Source organism: Dromaius novaehollandiae, chromosome 18, assembly GCF_036370855.1.
Source record: "Dromaius novaehollandiae isolate bDroNov1 chromosome 18, bDroNov1.hap1, whole genome shotgun sequence".
NCBI lineage: Eukaryota > Metazoa > Chordata > Aves > Casuariiformes > Dromaiidae > Dromaius > Dromaius novaehollandiae.
Genome location: NC_088115.1, coordinates 3128567 through 3146034, shown reverse-complemented (window position 1 = coordinate 3146034; position 17468 = coordinate 3128567). Strand labels below are relative to the sequence as shown.

General features: G+C 36.8%; 1 protein-coding gene across 8 annotated transcripts in view; it reads left to right on the top strand.

Moving 5' to 3' along the window:
• The window catches only part of B3GNTL1 (UDP-GlcNAc:betaGal beta-1,3-N-acetylglucosaminyltransferase like 1), a 141220-nt gene that overhangs the window by 29768 nt on the left and 93984 nt on the right, over window positions 1-17468 (top strand). For all 8 annotated transcript variants that reach the window (XM_064522458.1, XM_026120585.2, XM_026120584.2 and 5 more), the window contains exon 6: window positions 7023-7118. In XM_064522458.1, the coding sequence (XP_064378528.1) occupies window positions 7023-7118 (96 nt within the window). The remainder of the gene's footprint in view (window positions 1-7022; window positions 7119-17468) is intronic.

The window sequence follows — 17468 nt, the reverse complement described above, 5'->3', positions numbered from 1 at the left end:
AATAAGTGCAAGAGAAGAAGGTATAATTCCTTTTTCTTTTTATATACTGAAGAATATGAAAATTCTTTCATTGAGAATGAGAGTATTATGCTTAAAATGGCTTTTGTTAATTGGACCTTTTCCTGTAAATCACCCAGATATGCTGGAATTCAGCGATATCTTTGCTTTTTATTAGGCAGCTTCCGTTAAGATTCTTTTTAATTTGGCATTTCTGAAAAACCACAGGGGATTTTCAAAGTCACAGTGTCAGTTTAAGTCTGTTCTACATTTAATCAAATATCCCAAATAAGAAACATCTCAACTTACACCCTTTTGTAATTAAGTTTGTGTTTAATATGGCCTCCACATGCCAATAACCCCATCAAATGATTGCTCTGCTAGTGCAGTTTGATATTCATGAGTGTCTGATTGTTATATAGATTTTCAGTATATTTTGTTTTTAAAAGTATGGGTGAAGTGTGAAATATGTGAAAGTCAAGTTCCCTCCTCCTCATGTGTTAGTTGTTTTGCCAGGATGATAGCTATTATTAGCCCAAAAATATTTTGAGGAGCTACAGACACAAGAGAAATCAGTTGTCAGTTTTAAAACTGAAACTGTGCTAACATATTGCTCTTTTTAAGTGTTCTTAAGCTTTATGCAAGGGAGTGGTTGTACAAGCATCTTGCCAGGAGACAGCGAGTTTACTTAAATTGCATCAAATTGAGTTTGCATGTGCGCTAACTTTTAATACAGAGGTTGTACCCTTAGATCGTGTTAATCCTGGGATGGCAGATTCTGAAGGAGGACTTCTCAGGCCTGGTACTTCTTCATACCTAAGCTAGTTAGCAAAATACTAGGGCTCACTCATTTTTTCATTTTTGTTTTACCTTCAGAAATACTTTTGAAAATCATTTAATTTGCATTCTGTGATAATTTAATGTGATTTGAAATCTCATGCTTCCCTATTTATACTTGCTGTAGTATCTCTTTGGTGATACTTGCTGAAATTTTACCAACAGTGTTGTGTTCCTACTTCATGATTTCTTATGTATGACAACATTCTTTTAAAATATGATGGTGGTCTGAAGCTTTACTGTGGACATTCTGATTGCAACTCCTTGACTTCTCATCTTTTATATGAGTTCACTAAAACAAATCCACACCTTTTTTTGTTTTTTTGTTTGTTAATGCACTGAAAGTTAACATGGACAATTAAAAACTATGGTAGAAACTCTGCTTCCTAAGTGCACTTGGAAAGAAATCCTGGCCACTCTCTATGAATCGATTTTTTTTCTTTCTGTGGTAAACTTCTGCTTTGCAATTCCAGTAAAACAGACTTGGGACATTGCCGATCCATAATCGTAACAGTCAGCATTTGGCTTTGGGTCTGCCCTTTGGAAGTACTGCACCAATATGTAAAGCTTTGCTGATCTTGTAGACAAATATACATACACAAGAACAACCCAAAACCTCAGAAATTTTTACAACCAAATCATATTTAAATTATTATATACATGAGAACCAAATAAATCATATGAAGCTTCAGAGTTATGAGAGAAGAGAGAGATTCAGATGCCTAAACATAGACATATAATGCCATTTTGACACCTCAAGCTAAGTGAGACCATCTAGACAAGACTGGCAGATATGGCTAGAGGACTGGTCTTTCTACAGTTGTAGCTGAAGGCAAGGCAGGACCATGGGTGCTAGATGCTTATATTTAGCCACTCCCTAAAACTCAGCTCATTTGAAGCTATTTGCATGTCAAAAATTTTCTGGTGTGGCTTTTCAGAGAATGCATTTGTTGATAGTTAAGATGGAACTAGATTACTGTTTTATATTCTTAATATTTCTTACCTATCACTGTCTCCTGCTACAATCAATTATATATTATCTTTTATGTCTTCAGTGGTCATTATAATTAAGTAAACAGCTAAATAAGTTATAAGTTGCATTTAGTACACAATTTACAAAGCGGTTGTCTGTCTGGAAAATGAATTACCTCATTTGGTGCAGTAGCAGAAAGGATTACACTCAGAGTGTATCCTGTACAGAGTGTATCAGCAGAAAGGATACACACTCGTGGTTTTCTCTCTTGATTAGAGTTCCTTTGTCCCATGAACAGCTCTAGTCCTTTGTTACCAGCCAGAAAAAAAGGTTTATAGTTCAGTAACTGCTTTATATACAAGTAATATTAATACTGCACTACAGCAAGTTTCCACTTGGAATCTGGAATGTATTGCATTTGTTGTATATATTATGTAGTTTAATCTAGGTATTTGTCAGTATATAGCTAGCATTTGTAATAATAAACTTACCTAATCAGATCAAAAAGTTGAAATTTGGATGAACTCAATTTTTGCATGGAAACAGATATTAAAAAAATTGAAAACATGTTTGTAATATGGAGAGTTTCTTTTACTTTCTGGAAGTCTGAATGGATGTAAAATAGGCCAGAAGGAGCTTCGTCAAAGGTATTTTAAAGCTTACGAAAGAAGCAACAAATAAGGAAATACTGAGTGACGTGAATATAAAAGGGCTCTGTGAGACGTGGCGGAAATGGGAACCAGCGTGTAGTTGCTTTTGATGCCCCACCTTACACGGAGGAACTAAAGGAAACTGTACTGTAATTCTGATTTTTGGCTGGATGAAAGAAGCTGGTTAAATGAGCAATGCTTTGCAGGAGTTGTATCAAGGGCTCAGGTAGAGTTACGCTGTGTTGGTGGTGTTTATCTTGCACCACATACATCAAGAATCTCAGTCATGGCTTAGAGTCCCATGGAGATGAATGGTACAGCCAAAGAGCAGAAAGGCTTGGGATATTTTTGGCTGAGGGTCCAGATATAAATTTGATTGTGTAGTAACAATTTTAAGATCCGTGCCTGTAAAACATATATCTTAAGATGTTGCTAACAGCAGTCTTGAGTGATATGGTTTCTGAGAATGAGAAGAAAGCAGGAAGTCTGTGTGCTGTGCAGAACATTTCACTGTTATGTTAGGGCAGAGGGAAGTGCAAACATCTCACTTCTTACAAAATGCTAACATTACGCATTTGTAAGTATTGTCCTGCTGTGTTGCAAGATCAGAAAGCAGCTGTTCTCAATAGCATGCATTTATATTGTTAAGTGTATTTTGTTGTGATATCATTATAATTGAAGAACGTGGTTAAATGATGTTTTACAATACTGTCTTCTGCAGGAGAGAGATGCTTGTTTTTATGTGGCCTTCCCAAGGGTTTGGTACATCTTTGGAAGTCTTATAAAAGGCCTCTAAGAACACAGACTGCAGCTTCTTTGTTTGTTTTTAAAGAAAGGAATTATACTTGCTTGGGGTTCGGTTTTGGGATGGGGGAAATAGAGACAACAATTCAATATGCTTGTGGAAGGATGGATTTTAGAAATAATTAGAAAATGTACTGGAAAGAAAAGATATTTGTTGTATGTATAGAGATCACGTTTAGGTAATTTTAAGAAAAAACAAAGTCACTATTTTGCAGGACATTTTATTGAGTTCTAAAGTATAGTCATCATCTCTATAGTCTTCCTCCGATTCCATATATGGAAAAAATTTAGGCTTGCTAAATGTATATTACGATGTTTTATTATCTAGATAATGATCCTATTCAATATGTCAGGAAGAAGAAATTAGGGTGAAATCTTAACCTCGTATTTATATTAACTTCCTTGAAGCATTTATCAATAGGGATCCCTTCTAGAGTTCACACTAAAAAAAGAGTAAGAATAGCCAAAGATGAAGGAGCAAGTCTATCGCATATTGAAAGAGCAGAGAAATGAGAAGGTTTGTAGGCATGTGAAGTCTTGTAGTTGGAGAATAATTTTGTTTTTCTTAGTTACATTTTGAATTCTTTTCCAGTTTTTCAATGAACCAGCTTTTCTTTCTCACATTAATTCTCAGTTTTGCTTTTACAGTTCTTCCTTTTTAGTGTTCATTTATGTTAGCTTAATTACAGCATGCTTCTAGCTTTATTAATGGTCACATGCTGAAGGTTTTCAGACTCTCGTTTTGAAAATTCAAGGACAAAGAATTATCAACTTTGTCCTGTGTAGTCATGGGAGTGAAATCCATTGCTCTGGACATAGCTTGTTGTTCTAATGCTTTGCCATCAATTCTGGTAAAACCATATTTAGACTCAATTCCATGAGCCTTCAGGCGTTTAGAGGGCTGTTGAAGCTGCATAGACTTTGTGTCTATACAGCCAGCACAGAAGGGTTCCTCTAGTGATTCATCTAAGTTCGCGTTCGCATTGGGGTAGGTTTAAAAAAAAAAAAAAAAAACACATTTGGTTGTTAAAACATTGAGTTACCATAACATCTGATTCTTAAAGGTCAGAGGCAAAGCCTATTACTCTCTGCTGTATTTTTTTTTTACATTTACATGTTTTTTTTCTAGATTAATTTATTGTACTGTTTTTACAGTTGTTCTAAACATTAGGTTGAGCTTTGCTATAGGAAACAATTACTGAGTAGAGAAATTTATTTTTAGTTGAGTGAAATCTAGTGTTTTATTTAACTAGTTTGTTGGTATGTAAGGCTCCAGATTGTTACCCTCTCACTCCCTCTTGCTGTTATGCATGTCCGTAGGTGAAGGAGTTCGGAAAGTTATGCTTCCTGGCGATTCTCTGCCAAATCATACTGAAATTCAGTGTAACCCATTAGTTTTTCTGTTGTAGACTTAGGCCGTTGCACTAAGAGTAATTCTTAAAGTACATGTTTATTTGATGAGTATAACATATTTTTTCCTTACTGTGATGCTTTTTGTTGCAAAGGGCTCAAAGTATTTTAAGACCTACATTCAGCAAGTACAGAGTTGCCGTTACAAGCCAACGCTCAAACAAACAGAGTGAAGTGAGCTATGGAGTTTTCTGCACGGCTGTGTAGAAAGAGGGAAGTTTTGGCTGAGGATCTAAGTCAAACTCTAGAAATTACAAAAAGTAATGAATGATGCAGAAAAGAGTTGTCATGGTCCAATTCAATAACCGTTACTCTGTCTGCCTTCACTTTTCCTTGAATGCATGTACAGATAATTGATCAAACTGACTTTCCTTGGAAGAATAAGGAGTTGAGATTTGAGCCAGTTCTTTAGAGCTTAGGGAGTTACTGTCCTTTTACTGAGCACCTGAATTCAACAATTTTTTAGGTTGCTAAAACTGCAGCATTTATGAAAAAGGTTGGACTGGGCAAAAATGGGTTTAATAAAAATATGAAACTCCGTCCTCTGCTTCTCATTTCAGTTTCAGGTTGCATAGAAAGAGATGACTGCATTTACTTACTTGGCTCTAATTGGAAATCCATTTTTCAGGAAACAAATCTGAGATTCTCCTACGTATTTCTTACTTTGTGAAAGCTGTTCAGGATTTTGTATTTGTCAAGCTTAGGCTGGGACTATTTGGCTTCCATATCGTATTGTTATAGAATGCCTCTCAAAAAAAAAAAAGTACTTCATAGTTTTTCCATTTTCCTAACTTTCACACACAGTTCTTACAAAGTGTCTAAGGCTAACTTTTAAATTCCCAGGATATGCAAGAGAACTTGTCTTGGTTAATGAATAGTAGTAAGAGTTCTGTAAATATTTCTCTTAAGTAAAAATCCTCCTTACAGAAAACACAATATGTACCTCAGATCAGCTGCTGTGAAATTTTTATATCTGTGGATTATCTGTTCTAAAAATACATCTGTGAACACTTCTAATTGATACTGGGTTTAAAAGACTTTTGGATTAATATTATGAAAATGTCTCAGTATTCTTTCTTTAATTGTGATTCAGGAGAAATCTAAGACAAGATTTGAAATTGTCCATAGTAATTCATAGTTGTCACTAAGTTATGAATAAATAAATAAAAAAAAATCACAGTTCAGAGAAATTATGTTTTATTCCAGAGGAATAAGCCAATCATGATTTCTTGAGGATTTCTTCATGATTGTTGTTTTGAATGTATTTAATCTGTACTCCAAATTGTATTAAGTGATGCCTCATTGTCAGAAGTCCTTCTGCAAGTTTTTTTTTTTTTTTTGGGGGGGGGGGTGGTATTTGATGTTTGTTTGTTTGTCTTTTCCAGTAAGACTCTGTTGATTGGCTAGATTATGTTGGTATAAACCTTATCATGCTACTTTGCATATATATTTAACTCTTGTGGTACCCTGAAGGTTTGGGGTAGACTACGGACCATCTAGGGTAGCAAGCAGCAGAGATCTGTATAGTCATGCTCTTCCTAGGGGTCCAGATGACTTTCGAATTCCCTTGGTTTCTTCTTTGCCAGACCACAGATTTGTAGAGTGGACAGTTTGATGTTCACATGAAATGGCAGGAATATGTATCTATGCATTTACAAATGGTAAGAAATGCCTCTACTGTTCTGTGTGTCTGTGTATTGGAAGCTGTTTATTATGATTATAAATCTTCAGAATATTAAAGTCCTTATTTAACTATAGAACTACAGAACAGTAATAGAGAAAAAAATGTTGCTCTAATGGGAATGTAGTATTGTATATACTGTAACAGTTATTATCAAAATGGAGTGTCTGAATAATTCTACCATATGTATTTAAGAAGATAAATTAGAATACTTTGTTGTTATTTTATATGAATCATAAGTAGCATGATGATAGACAGGCAATAGTGCTATTGGTAAGGTTATCTAGTGTTACCTAAGTTCTAATTTTCTTTTGCCAAACTCATACTATTTTGGTTGAAATTTTGCATTCTAGATGTCTGCCTCTGGATGACTTTTTTGTAAAATTTCAATATGATTCAAACTTCTCAAGTCTGATGCTATGCAAAAGACTCTTGTCTCTGTTTTCTAGTTTTCTAAGGGACCTTTGAATATCTGTAACTCTCATGTTTCAGCAGAGTAACTGTGACATATCATATTATGAACACAGAAGGGGCCTAGTAAAGAATGTGTAGATAATTTTTAGTTTTTGGGCTTCCAGTGCTTTGGATGCTTATTTTATGATGTTCCTCTTTTGTTGCTATGTGATTATACAGCAGTTTACAGTATGTGATTTATCTTCTTTTGCTTAAGATTATCGGTTGCCAAATCAGAAGAGAGCCATTGGAGTCTACTGAACGGTATACTCGTTGGATCAATAATCTGACTGAAGAACAGCTTCTTACACAGGTATTCTTGTTTCAGCTGTGACTGGGATTGTGGCAGAAAGTTGCACTTTTCATTAACAATGGTTGATTATTTACCAAAGTTATCAGGTATTTATTTTGTAGAGCTAGTCTTTTCAGTAAGAGAGAAGTTTGCGATGCACATGATCTTTATGTAACGATGACCTCACCCTGGGAGTGGTTGAAGCTTTTGAATTTAGCTTCATAGTGAGCCTTGTATTTCTCTCTGCTGTCTGTGGTTAAATGTATACACTTTCATGTTCTTATAAGTAGATTAGGATTTTCTTTTAAAAGATGTATTTAAATACACAAGGAAAATATAGTCTTTCTTGGGAAGGAATTTTCTCTCCATAAGGTTAGGTACTGACTGCTTCTGTATCTGGTTAAGTCTTGCTAGAAATCATTTAAAAATAGTTCTTCAAGGATTAAACATAGGGCGCATTATTCATGTTTTTAAGTAAGATGCATCTTGTGCAACTGAAGATGACAGTTTTGGCAAAAAGAAAGGTTGTTTCATTAGGCAGGCAGCCAGTGCTGAACTAAAAGAGACTTTGGCAAAAACAAGTTAAACTGTGGAAGAAATTGGTTCAGCTTGTGGAAGAATGTGTGTGCTAACGGAGTATTATAAGAAATCTAATGCATGGTTAACAGAAAACAACCCAGTGTGAATTAAGATGCAAGTACTTGGGGTTAGTTTTTGTGGTGCTATAGTAGGAAGACATTTGCTTTAGATTTTCCTGGATTTCAGTGGTTGAAAAGATTAACATACTCTTGTTTTTCAGACTTCATTATAAACTACATTGTGTTCCTCATTACCCTAACCCCCAAAGACATACTTACAGGCTCTGGTATGGTAATTGTAACACAAAAAGTACAGATCTTCTCTTAAAATCAGCAGTGGTACTATGGTTTCCTATAATTTGCCAAGTGAAAGTAGTTACAGAGAAACAGTTATCCATGGAATATTTGGATTTGCCTTTCAGTTTGGCATTAGCAAAGTTTTATGGGTTGAAAATAGTGAATTTGTCTAACAACAACGTCTGGATACACAGTAATACCACTTCACTATGTTGCTGGAGAAAAGAGAAGGAAAAACCTGAAGATGTAAAACCTTGTCCTATGCTTTCTTGAAGTGCTTCATTTATCTTCACGTGGCCACTGGATGGAGCCTTTAATGAATTAAGGTGGAAATTAGAAGAAATATCCTAACTTTGAGATTATTTAAGCTCTGGTCAGTCAGGAGGTGGATGCAGAAAGATAACTAATTTTAAGATGGAGCTTGAAGTTTTCTGGAAGAGACTAAATGATATAGTGCTTCTGATAGTAGGATGTAGATACTGTGACCTGGGAATTCCCGTGCATTTCTGTGTGCCTATGAATATCTCTGAAAAGCCTTAATCAAGCAGCATGTACAGTCCCTTATTTTAACACATGATTTAGTTTCATGCGTTTTACAACTAGATGAGAAATGTTGGAAAGTATATTGGGATAGGAATTAAAAGGCTGCATGGTGGAACTTGTGCTACTTTTAGATTGTTTTCTTAACGAGATGAGATTTATACAATCATGCTGTATATGTGTTCCTAATCAGCTTTTTAACTTGTTGCTTATTCTCCACTAAATTTAACCCAGGCACAGAAGTTCCTCAAAGACACAATTTCCTGAAACTTTTGTGGAAGTGTGAAGCTAGGTAGAAAAGAGAGAGACTCTATTATACCAGCTGCAACTTATATGTTGTTAGGCATGACAGAATCCACTTGGACAGAGATCACAGAATGGTCGAGGTTGGAAGGGACCTCTGGAGATCATCTAGTCCAACCCCCCTGCTCAAGCAGGGTCACCTAGAGCACATTGCACAGGATCATGTCCAGGCAGGTTTTGAATCTCCAGAGAAGGAGACTCCGCAACCTCTCTGGGCAACCTGTTCCAGTGCTGTTGCCCTCACAGTAACGGAGTTTTTCCTCATATTCAGATGGAACCTCCTATGTTTCAGTTTGCGCCCATTGCCTCTTGTCCTGTCGCTGGGCACCACTGAAAATAGTCTGGCCCCATCCTCTTGACACCCTCCCTTTAGATATTTGTATATATTGAAAATATTGATAAGTTCCCCTCTCAGTCTTTTCTTCTCCAAGCTAAACAGGCCCAGCTCTCTCAGCCTTTCCTCACAGGGGAGATGCTCTGATTCCCTAATCATCTTCATAGTCCTATGCTAGACTCTGTCCAGTAGTTCCATGTCTCTCTTCTACTGGGGAGCCCAGGACTGGACACAGTACTCCAGATGCGGCCTCACCAGGGCCGAGTAGCAGGGGAGGATCTCCTCTCTTGACCTCTTGGCAATGCTCTTCTTAATGCAGCCCAGGATACCATTGGCCTTCCTGGCCGCAAGGGCACATTGCTGGCTCGTGGTTAACTTGTCCACCAGGACTCCCAGGTCCTTCTCCACAGAGCTGCTTTCCAGCAGGTCAATCCCCAGCCTGTACTGCTGCGCAGAGTTATTTCTTCCTAGGTGCAGGACCCTGCACTTGCCTTTGTTGAACTTCATGAGGTTCCTTTCCCCCCAACTTTCCAGCCTGTCCACGTCTCTCTGAATGGCAGCACAGCCCTCTGGGGTATCAGCCGCTTCTCTTAGGTAAGATATTAGGTGCCTAGTCATAAGAAAAGCTTCACCTGGAACCTATGATCAGCTTTAGAAAGGCTCTAGAAAGCTTGGCTTTTCTAATTCTGGTGCTAAAAAGACCTGCTTGATATTTGGTATAGTACATGTTAGGATATGTCCCCTCTTCTGCCTCAATATCCATATTTCTCATCATAAATTCAGGTAGGGAGGTAAATTATTTTGCTTTTTCTTGACTTAACAAAATACAGGTAGGAGAAGGAGGTGGGAGGAGAAACCAACCCAGCCATTACGTAATAATCAGGATATGAGTCTGTAATGTAAGGTTAGGCTTGATTTCTCCCTCGCTACATGCTGTATTTTGTTCTGGGTGCACGTTTGCTAATTCTTTACAGTAAATAAGCCCCAAGAAAACTACAGTTCCAGTGACAAGCCTTTGCTAATGGATTTGCAGAATCTCTGGGAGGAGCAATCCTTCAGGGAATTCAGGAAAATTGGCTTTAATTTACAGCATATTGTCTCCAGCAGTTTCCTGTAGTGAAAGAATGATCCACTTTTTTTCAGCTGTCTCTGTAGTCAGTGCCTAGCTTTTTTTCCATTTACTTCTGTTGCATTTCTGTGTCATGCACATACAAATTATTTGTGCCATAACTTCGAAAACTAAGGCACCAACTAAAAAAAATTAGTTGTCAAGAACACGTAATCTCCTGTGGTAGCATTTATGTTTTAAATCAAATAATTTCTTAGAGTATTTGTTTGCTTTACTAGGCAGTGACCAAAATCCAGTTTGAAAGACATAGGTGGTTGCAGATGTTTTGTTAAGTGGTTGGATGGCTTCGTATGCTTCAGTGTGGGCTGCTCGTTTTATATCACTTGAGTCAACACCAGATTTCTGGATTGAGTGTCCATCCTCTGTCCTCATGCTGAGAGGATCATTCAAAATGCTTCTTACATTTTAACTTTTGCTTTCCCTTAGCGATGGCCTCCTGATGCTTACTCATCCATTAAATGTTTCTGTAAACAATTATAGTGTAACATTCCAAAGATACTTTTTGGTATGTGTGAAATTGCAGAATATATACTTCAGAGAGTCTATAGGGAGTAAGAGAATACAATGAGAGCATAGTAATGTAAAAACCAACTTTAAAAAGATGAATGTTTGCTTCTTTAAGGTTATCTGCTGTTTAAGTTTGGAGCGATTAAAACATGCTTTTACAGGTATCGTAATGTAAGCCTTAAAATACATATATATGAGGGGTTTGCTATCTTTTTATCCAATAGTCAAAAAAAAAGAAAAAGATCATTTTAAGTGTTCAGTAAGTGCAGAGCACAATGATAGGTACAGGAGCAAACAAATTAACAATTAAAAGGACTGACTATTTTGATGTTGGAATAAGTGAAAAAAATTAGATTAAAACTAATCTTACTACCGGATATTGGGTCTGAATTGTGCTTGAAATCTGATTGAAGTTTGATCGTGCCGCACTTTTTGTACACTGGAAATTTTACTCTAGTGTGTAAGTAGAAACATCCGAAGGGTTTTAAGGTTGGATTAATTACACAAATATTTATATAAGTATTTTTTAAGGATTGTCGCTGACTGTAAGTAACATAGCTGAGCTCATGTCCATGTCTGTTGAATCACTATTTTGATTGATTTAGTCTCATAGACAGCTTGTGCAGTATTATATTCAGCCTGCAGCATAATTCCATCTGACCTGCTGTTTTTCCCCCTGCCAAAGACAAGAAACTTCTCTGCTTTCATATGGCCGTTCACTTGGAAAGTGGACCGTGAGCTTACTGCTTTGCGAGGACAGCATCGTGAGTAGGACTGGGCTCTGCGGTTGATGAGGTTGGACAGTCCTAGTTTAGAAAAATCCAACTAAATGGAATATTACGATTTTTTAAGTCTGTTGCACACTGTAACATGTTTTTATTGCTTCCTGATATGTAGTGTACATTGCAGACTATCTCAGGGCTCTTCGTGTTGGATAGAGCTTGAAGTTTTCCCAGGTGATTTGTAATTCTCGTCAATATTTCCTCTGGATCATTGAACAGAAGAGTAATGTTTAACATATTACAAACCCGTACCATTCGCTTTTCTATGCTTGCAGGTGCCTGTTAAATTTAGCTAATAGGTTTTAAAGCTGTGCTTCTCTACTTGCAATGTCTTTCTATCTTTGTCCATAAATTGTACAAGACTTTTAATTAAATGTTAGATAAAAGTTCATGTAACAAATCAACATTTACTACAGATATTGAGTTTGGAAACCAATCCAGCCTTTTGGTTGAGTGGATCATGTAGCTTGTTTTAAAGGTAAGAAGGACCACATATCACGAGCTTTTCCTGATGATGTGACCGGACCTTTTCCATATTTTCAATACACTCGGTATTGCATTGTCTTAGTGCATCTGAATCAGCAGCTCCCTCCTGCTGCTGAGGAGAGAGGGCGGTCAGGGTGGGTTGAGGTTGGCTGGAAAAGTCATACAGCTTGCTGTTCCTTGTCTGCCCCTGGGAAAGGGAGCCAGTGGGAGCAAGCTGCACGGGTTGGTGTGCTTGCCATCTTCTCTGGCGTGTGTATGCGTGCTGTGTGATATATGCGCGGTAAGCCCAGTGCGGTAGGGAAGGAGCTGCGCTGTCCTTGGGAAATACTGCAGCTGAACGCAAGCTGACACGACCAGGCCAATGCGCTTGGTCTGCCGCGTGGTCCCGGAGAGCTCAAAGCAAGCTGGTAGGAGTAGGTTGCGGGCAGGATGAATTTGCCAGGCAAGCCACAGACCGAGCATCTCTGGCCTAGAGCATCTCTTTTCACTAGAGGCAGTTGAGGATATTCTGACTGTATAAATACCAGAGGTTGATTGTCAGAACTGAAATAATTGAGGTGGCAATATGAAAGTGGAGATGTAAGTACTTGCATTGCATGCTGTCCTGTTACATTAGTAAAGGCTGAAGCTGGATGGAGGGTAAGACTTTCTTACTTGGGAATGAATATAACATGAAAAGGCTGATTGATATTCCCCCCCCCCCCAACTTCTTTGATCTTTGTCACTAATAATAGCTTACTTGTGTTTGTTGTCTTTTGATCAGAAGCTGTCTCAATGCTTTCTGGGGCTTTTTTTGCCACTGTTTCCTCTTTCTTCACCACAATATCTAAAAACTTTATAGTTAGTAGAAAAACAACAGGACTTCACTATTAAGTAGATACAAGCAAAGGTACAAACTGGCTAAAAGGAATGGATTCTATTAAGCTGTATGGGGTAACCATAAAAGAAAAAAAAATGGTTTCTTCATTTTGTGGGCTTCCCCCCCCCCCCCTTCCAGAGCAGAATGAAACAAAATTGCACAAGGTAGTTGATATTTGTATTTACTTTTGAAAATGCATGTCAAAGGAGTTCACAGAGATCTAGCAAGCTTAATAGAAAGTGGCTTACCCACATCTGTGAAGTCAAAGCATAATTAGAACTTCCTAATGAGGCCTTCTGTAAAGGCATCTCAGGGTCAAATATTCTTGAACTCTTAGAAACAGGTTTCCAGTAGCTCAAAATGCATATAGGGTTTGCTTTGTCTTTTAGCAATTTTGCATGAACTTAGAGGTTCATAGAGGAAAGAGTATTAAAAGCTTGGATTTTTTTTTTCATATTTTGTTTGATGATTTGTATGCTTAAACAGGGCTTCAGTGTGGTTCATAATATGCGGTAGCATTTAAATGCAATAGAAATGTTGTAATATAGTATAAAAGCAACTCAGAATAGAGGAAGTTTGATTTCATTCCAAGAATGAAATGGTCCTGATGAATTCCTCGTGAAGACAATCTTACAGCATGATGGATACTTATATGGCAGAAAAAATATGATATGAATCTGTTGGAAATTGAAATTAAGCAGGCGCAAATTGGTTCATCTCTACTCAAATGTATAGAGCTATAATTTGTTCTAGCTGATGATCTTTCCTTATATTTCAAGTATTTAATCATACCACTATGAAATGCAAGGTGTGTGCATCTAAAAAACATTTTTCTTAAGACATTTGGTGTAAGAGATGGGCAAGTATTGCTAAATGTAAAGGCACATAGTCAAGGATTTAATTTTCAGAAATGCATTACTTTTTTTCCAAGCTATTATTGGCATCTATGTCTCCTCAGTACTTCTGAAAATTACTTTGAAAAGCAATATTAGCAGTATTAGGACTTAGTCATTAACTTAGTTCTGGACTTAGGGACATGGACAGAACCAAGTAATAGCTCCCAGTTTCTGAAATATTAAAATCTTTTTCCTAAATACTCCATTTAGGCTTGTTGGATCTTTCATAGCTACCCTATGTTACCTTAAAAATAAACAGCCTTTAAACGTCACTTTGGGCTCTTATCTCTTTGCCTTTTGTAGCTTAAGGGAACTTTACTTTGATCTGACAAATGAGGAACAAAAAATAGTTTTGGTCTTAAAGTGAAAGGTGAAATATTAAATTGGCTGTAACTGCTCTTTCTCTCTCCTCCCCAAAACATAAAAGTTGCTCTAAAAACAAAAGTTTCGAACTAATTTAATGATGTTTAGTTTTCAGTCAGTTCTCCATATGTGAGAGCACAGGGCAGATACACCCATAACTTCCTGTAATTTTCTTTGTGAGTTTGAAAATTAAAATGCTGATTCCACAAAAATAGAAATATTTTTACTGTGGCTTTTAGTGTAATAAAAATTATTGATTTTTAAATGTATTTTCATTTCAATGCAGCCCTCTATTACAGCCTTATGTATAGGAAAAATAATGTTATTCTCTGTCACAGCTGGGCGCTGAACACTTTTTCACCTTTTAAAACTTGTATATGAGCATGTGAGTTAAGTGCCCCCTTACTTATTGAAAAATAACGTGCTTGTTTGGTTTCAGCTTTTAATGATGAAAGTACTGGACCAGATTTTGAGAAGAGCTGAGTGGCTAGGTGTGCAAGTGTGGAAGCATCATTTCCCGTATTGTACAGTAGGTCAAAAGGCCAGTTTGCTCTATTGCAATCGGTATTTTGTTTCTTACTGTTCTTTATACTGACCTCACTCTGCCAGGTTTAACATTTGTCTCTACAGTAGTTCTTGCTTTTTTGATTTTTTGACTAGCTAAGGAAGCTAAATTTTAAAATATTTACATACCCCTTTTCCTTTCTTAAGTATTAAGGGTGTATGTTTTACTGTTATGTTGGCAGGTGGTTTCTTTGTGTTGCAAAGAAAGCAGATTCTGGTTCAAGCTAACAACTCTTGAACATAAGGATCCAGATTTAATGATTTTCTCAATTCCTAGATTATTTTGTTAGTGTCAGTGGGACAAGTATGGACTCAAACTGAGACATGTGATTTTTATTCTCTATTTGTACAGCCTTGGCCAAAGGGACAGTGATTAGAAGTTCTTGAGCTGAAGTTATGCAAATATAAAAACTAACAGCTAGCTTTCCAGAGGGTTAGCATTGATCACTTGTAGTTGTGAACAGTGTGCCCTTTTTCATATGCGATAGATATTTATGTATTTATTTATTCCGATTGCATGATCTTAAGGATGACTAGCATATATCTAGTTCCTCTAGAAGTAGAGCTTGTGTATGCAGCTCACATTTTGAGAACTAGAATGATCACATGCAAAGGAGGTGGAGTAGGCATGTGCTTTGTGGTTAGCAGGATAGTCAAGCCCTGGCCCGAACGGAAATCTGAGCGGTTGCAATGCATGGGGCGTATAACAAGGAAGGAAATGACCTTGCATCTGGCTTCTAGTGTAACTGTTGGTCCTTTGCCACCTCTTTGGATGAGTTGGTTTCTATGATGTGGGTGGATTTAACCTTTTGCATCACTTGCAGTGACTGCTTCCATAGCACAGAAAAAGGAAGCAGAGGAGAAATGTAAGCCTGGCAGTCTTACAGCCTTCATTTTAAAAACATAATACATTATTGAAATTGCAAATTCTGATGTTGGTAAGCAAAGTACCACATCTTAGTAGTTGCTACAAATTATAATTATTTCCAGAGTTACCAAACTTGAAAAAGCAAAATGTTACCAGATATGTTTATTAGACAAATCTGAAGTATTTTGCATGAATTCACATGCCTTTATGCTCTTGAACCTTACTGGAGAAGATATTAAGTATACCTGTCAAAATAAAGGATAAGTGATCAGGAAGTTTGTACAATACAAAGAATTATTATTCCTAGGGCTATAATTTCTCAGCATGCCATGGGTACTCTATTTAATTTGCATAGGTCTTTGCATACCTGTAGTAATGTCATATTGAAACATATATATATATATAGTAATGAACATATTAAGGCTGAGATTATGATTATTTTATAAATTGCTAAAGTCAGATTAAGACAAGTCCTTGCTGTTCAAATAATGGTTAAAATTTTACTTAAAATTATTTTAAATTTGTGTCACTTTGGAGGTTTTATTCTGCCACTGAAGACAGTAAGTGTGCTGTCTATAATCTAGCCTGTTCTGTTTGTAAGCTTGCAAAAATTGTATTGGTATATCTATCCAATTGGGGATTTGATATTAGAATAATTATACTAATAAAAGCCCTTATGTGGGTTCACTTTTATAAAAGCGATTTGTATCAACAGTGACATCTTATATAAGCTACATCTTATATACCTATGACCTGAGTGAAATAGTAAAAAATAGACTTTTTTTTTTTGGTCTCCTTTGTACTGTCCATGTCTGAACTATTTTTTAATTTGCAAGAAGATACCAAGACAAAGTAAGATGACCGGCAGGAATTCAAATTCCAAGCAGAGCATGGTGACTATTAAAATGCACTTTTTTTTAAACCTGAATATACTGTTACACAAAACCTCCTTCCACAGCCATTTAGTGCAGTCTCCTGTGGGTTTGTGTGGTGCCCTTCTGTTCCAGCTTTTGCTTTAGCTCATGTCCCTGTTCTTTATTCCCTTCTCCTGTCCTTTCCTATCCCTTTTAAGCACATTTGGAGCAAAATTATAAATTCTCTAGTGTAAAAGCCATCTCTCTATTCTGTGTGTTAATAATAGCTAGTAAAATGGGGTCCAAGTTTGTGCTTAATATTACGTAATAGTGATGCCCATTGTTTTCACACCTTCATTTACTAGATGAACAGTGGGAAATATCCTAGTTAATTTAAAAACTAACTTTTTTACACCCTAATTGGAATTTACTTTGAGTTTACGTGCCGGACTCTTTCATTCATCATCCGTTTGACTATGTAATTTTGGGGGATTTTGGGACTGTTTGGCCAAGTTTCATACTGTTTGTTTTCTGACACTTCATTGTTTTCCACTGCAGAGTTTTGGAATTGGTTGTTACGGCTGTGACAACATTCAACAGCTTTCACTTTCCTCGTTCGTTCTCGGTTTCGTCTCTTCCTTCAAAGGATTGTGTCTTTCTCTCATGCCTCACAAAAGAGCCACAAGTTCACCACACGCTTAATTGCCCATTCATTTTGCAAGGAGCAAATTGCTTAGCAGCTTCTGATAAAGAACTCTGCAACTTCACTCATGGGTGGTTACATTTAAAATTTAATAATCATCTCCATATTCGGGAGAAAACAGTACTGTATCCAGAAATTTCTCTATCTATTGCAGTTCCTTAGGTCGGAGTCTCTGGAAAACAAAGTAAATGGATTATTGGGTTGGCAATTACATTTAAACAGGACTTAGCATTTTACAGAGAAACCAGAGTACAAGTTTCTCCATACAGAAGACGGATCTCTGCTGAACTAAAATGTACCCGTACACT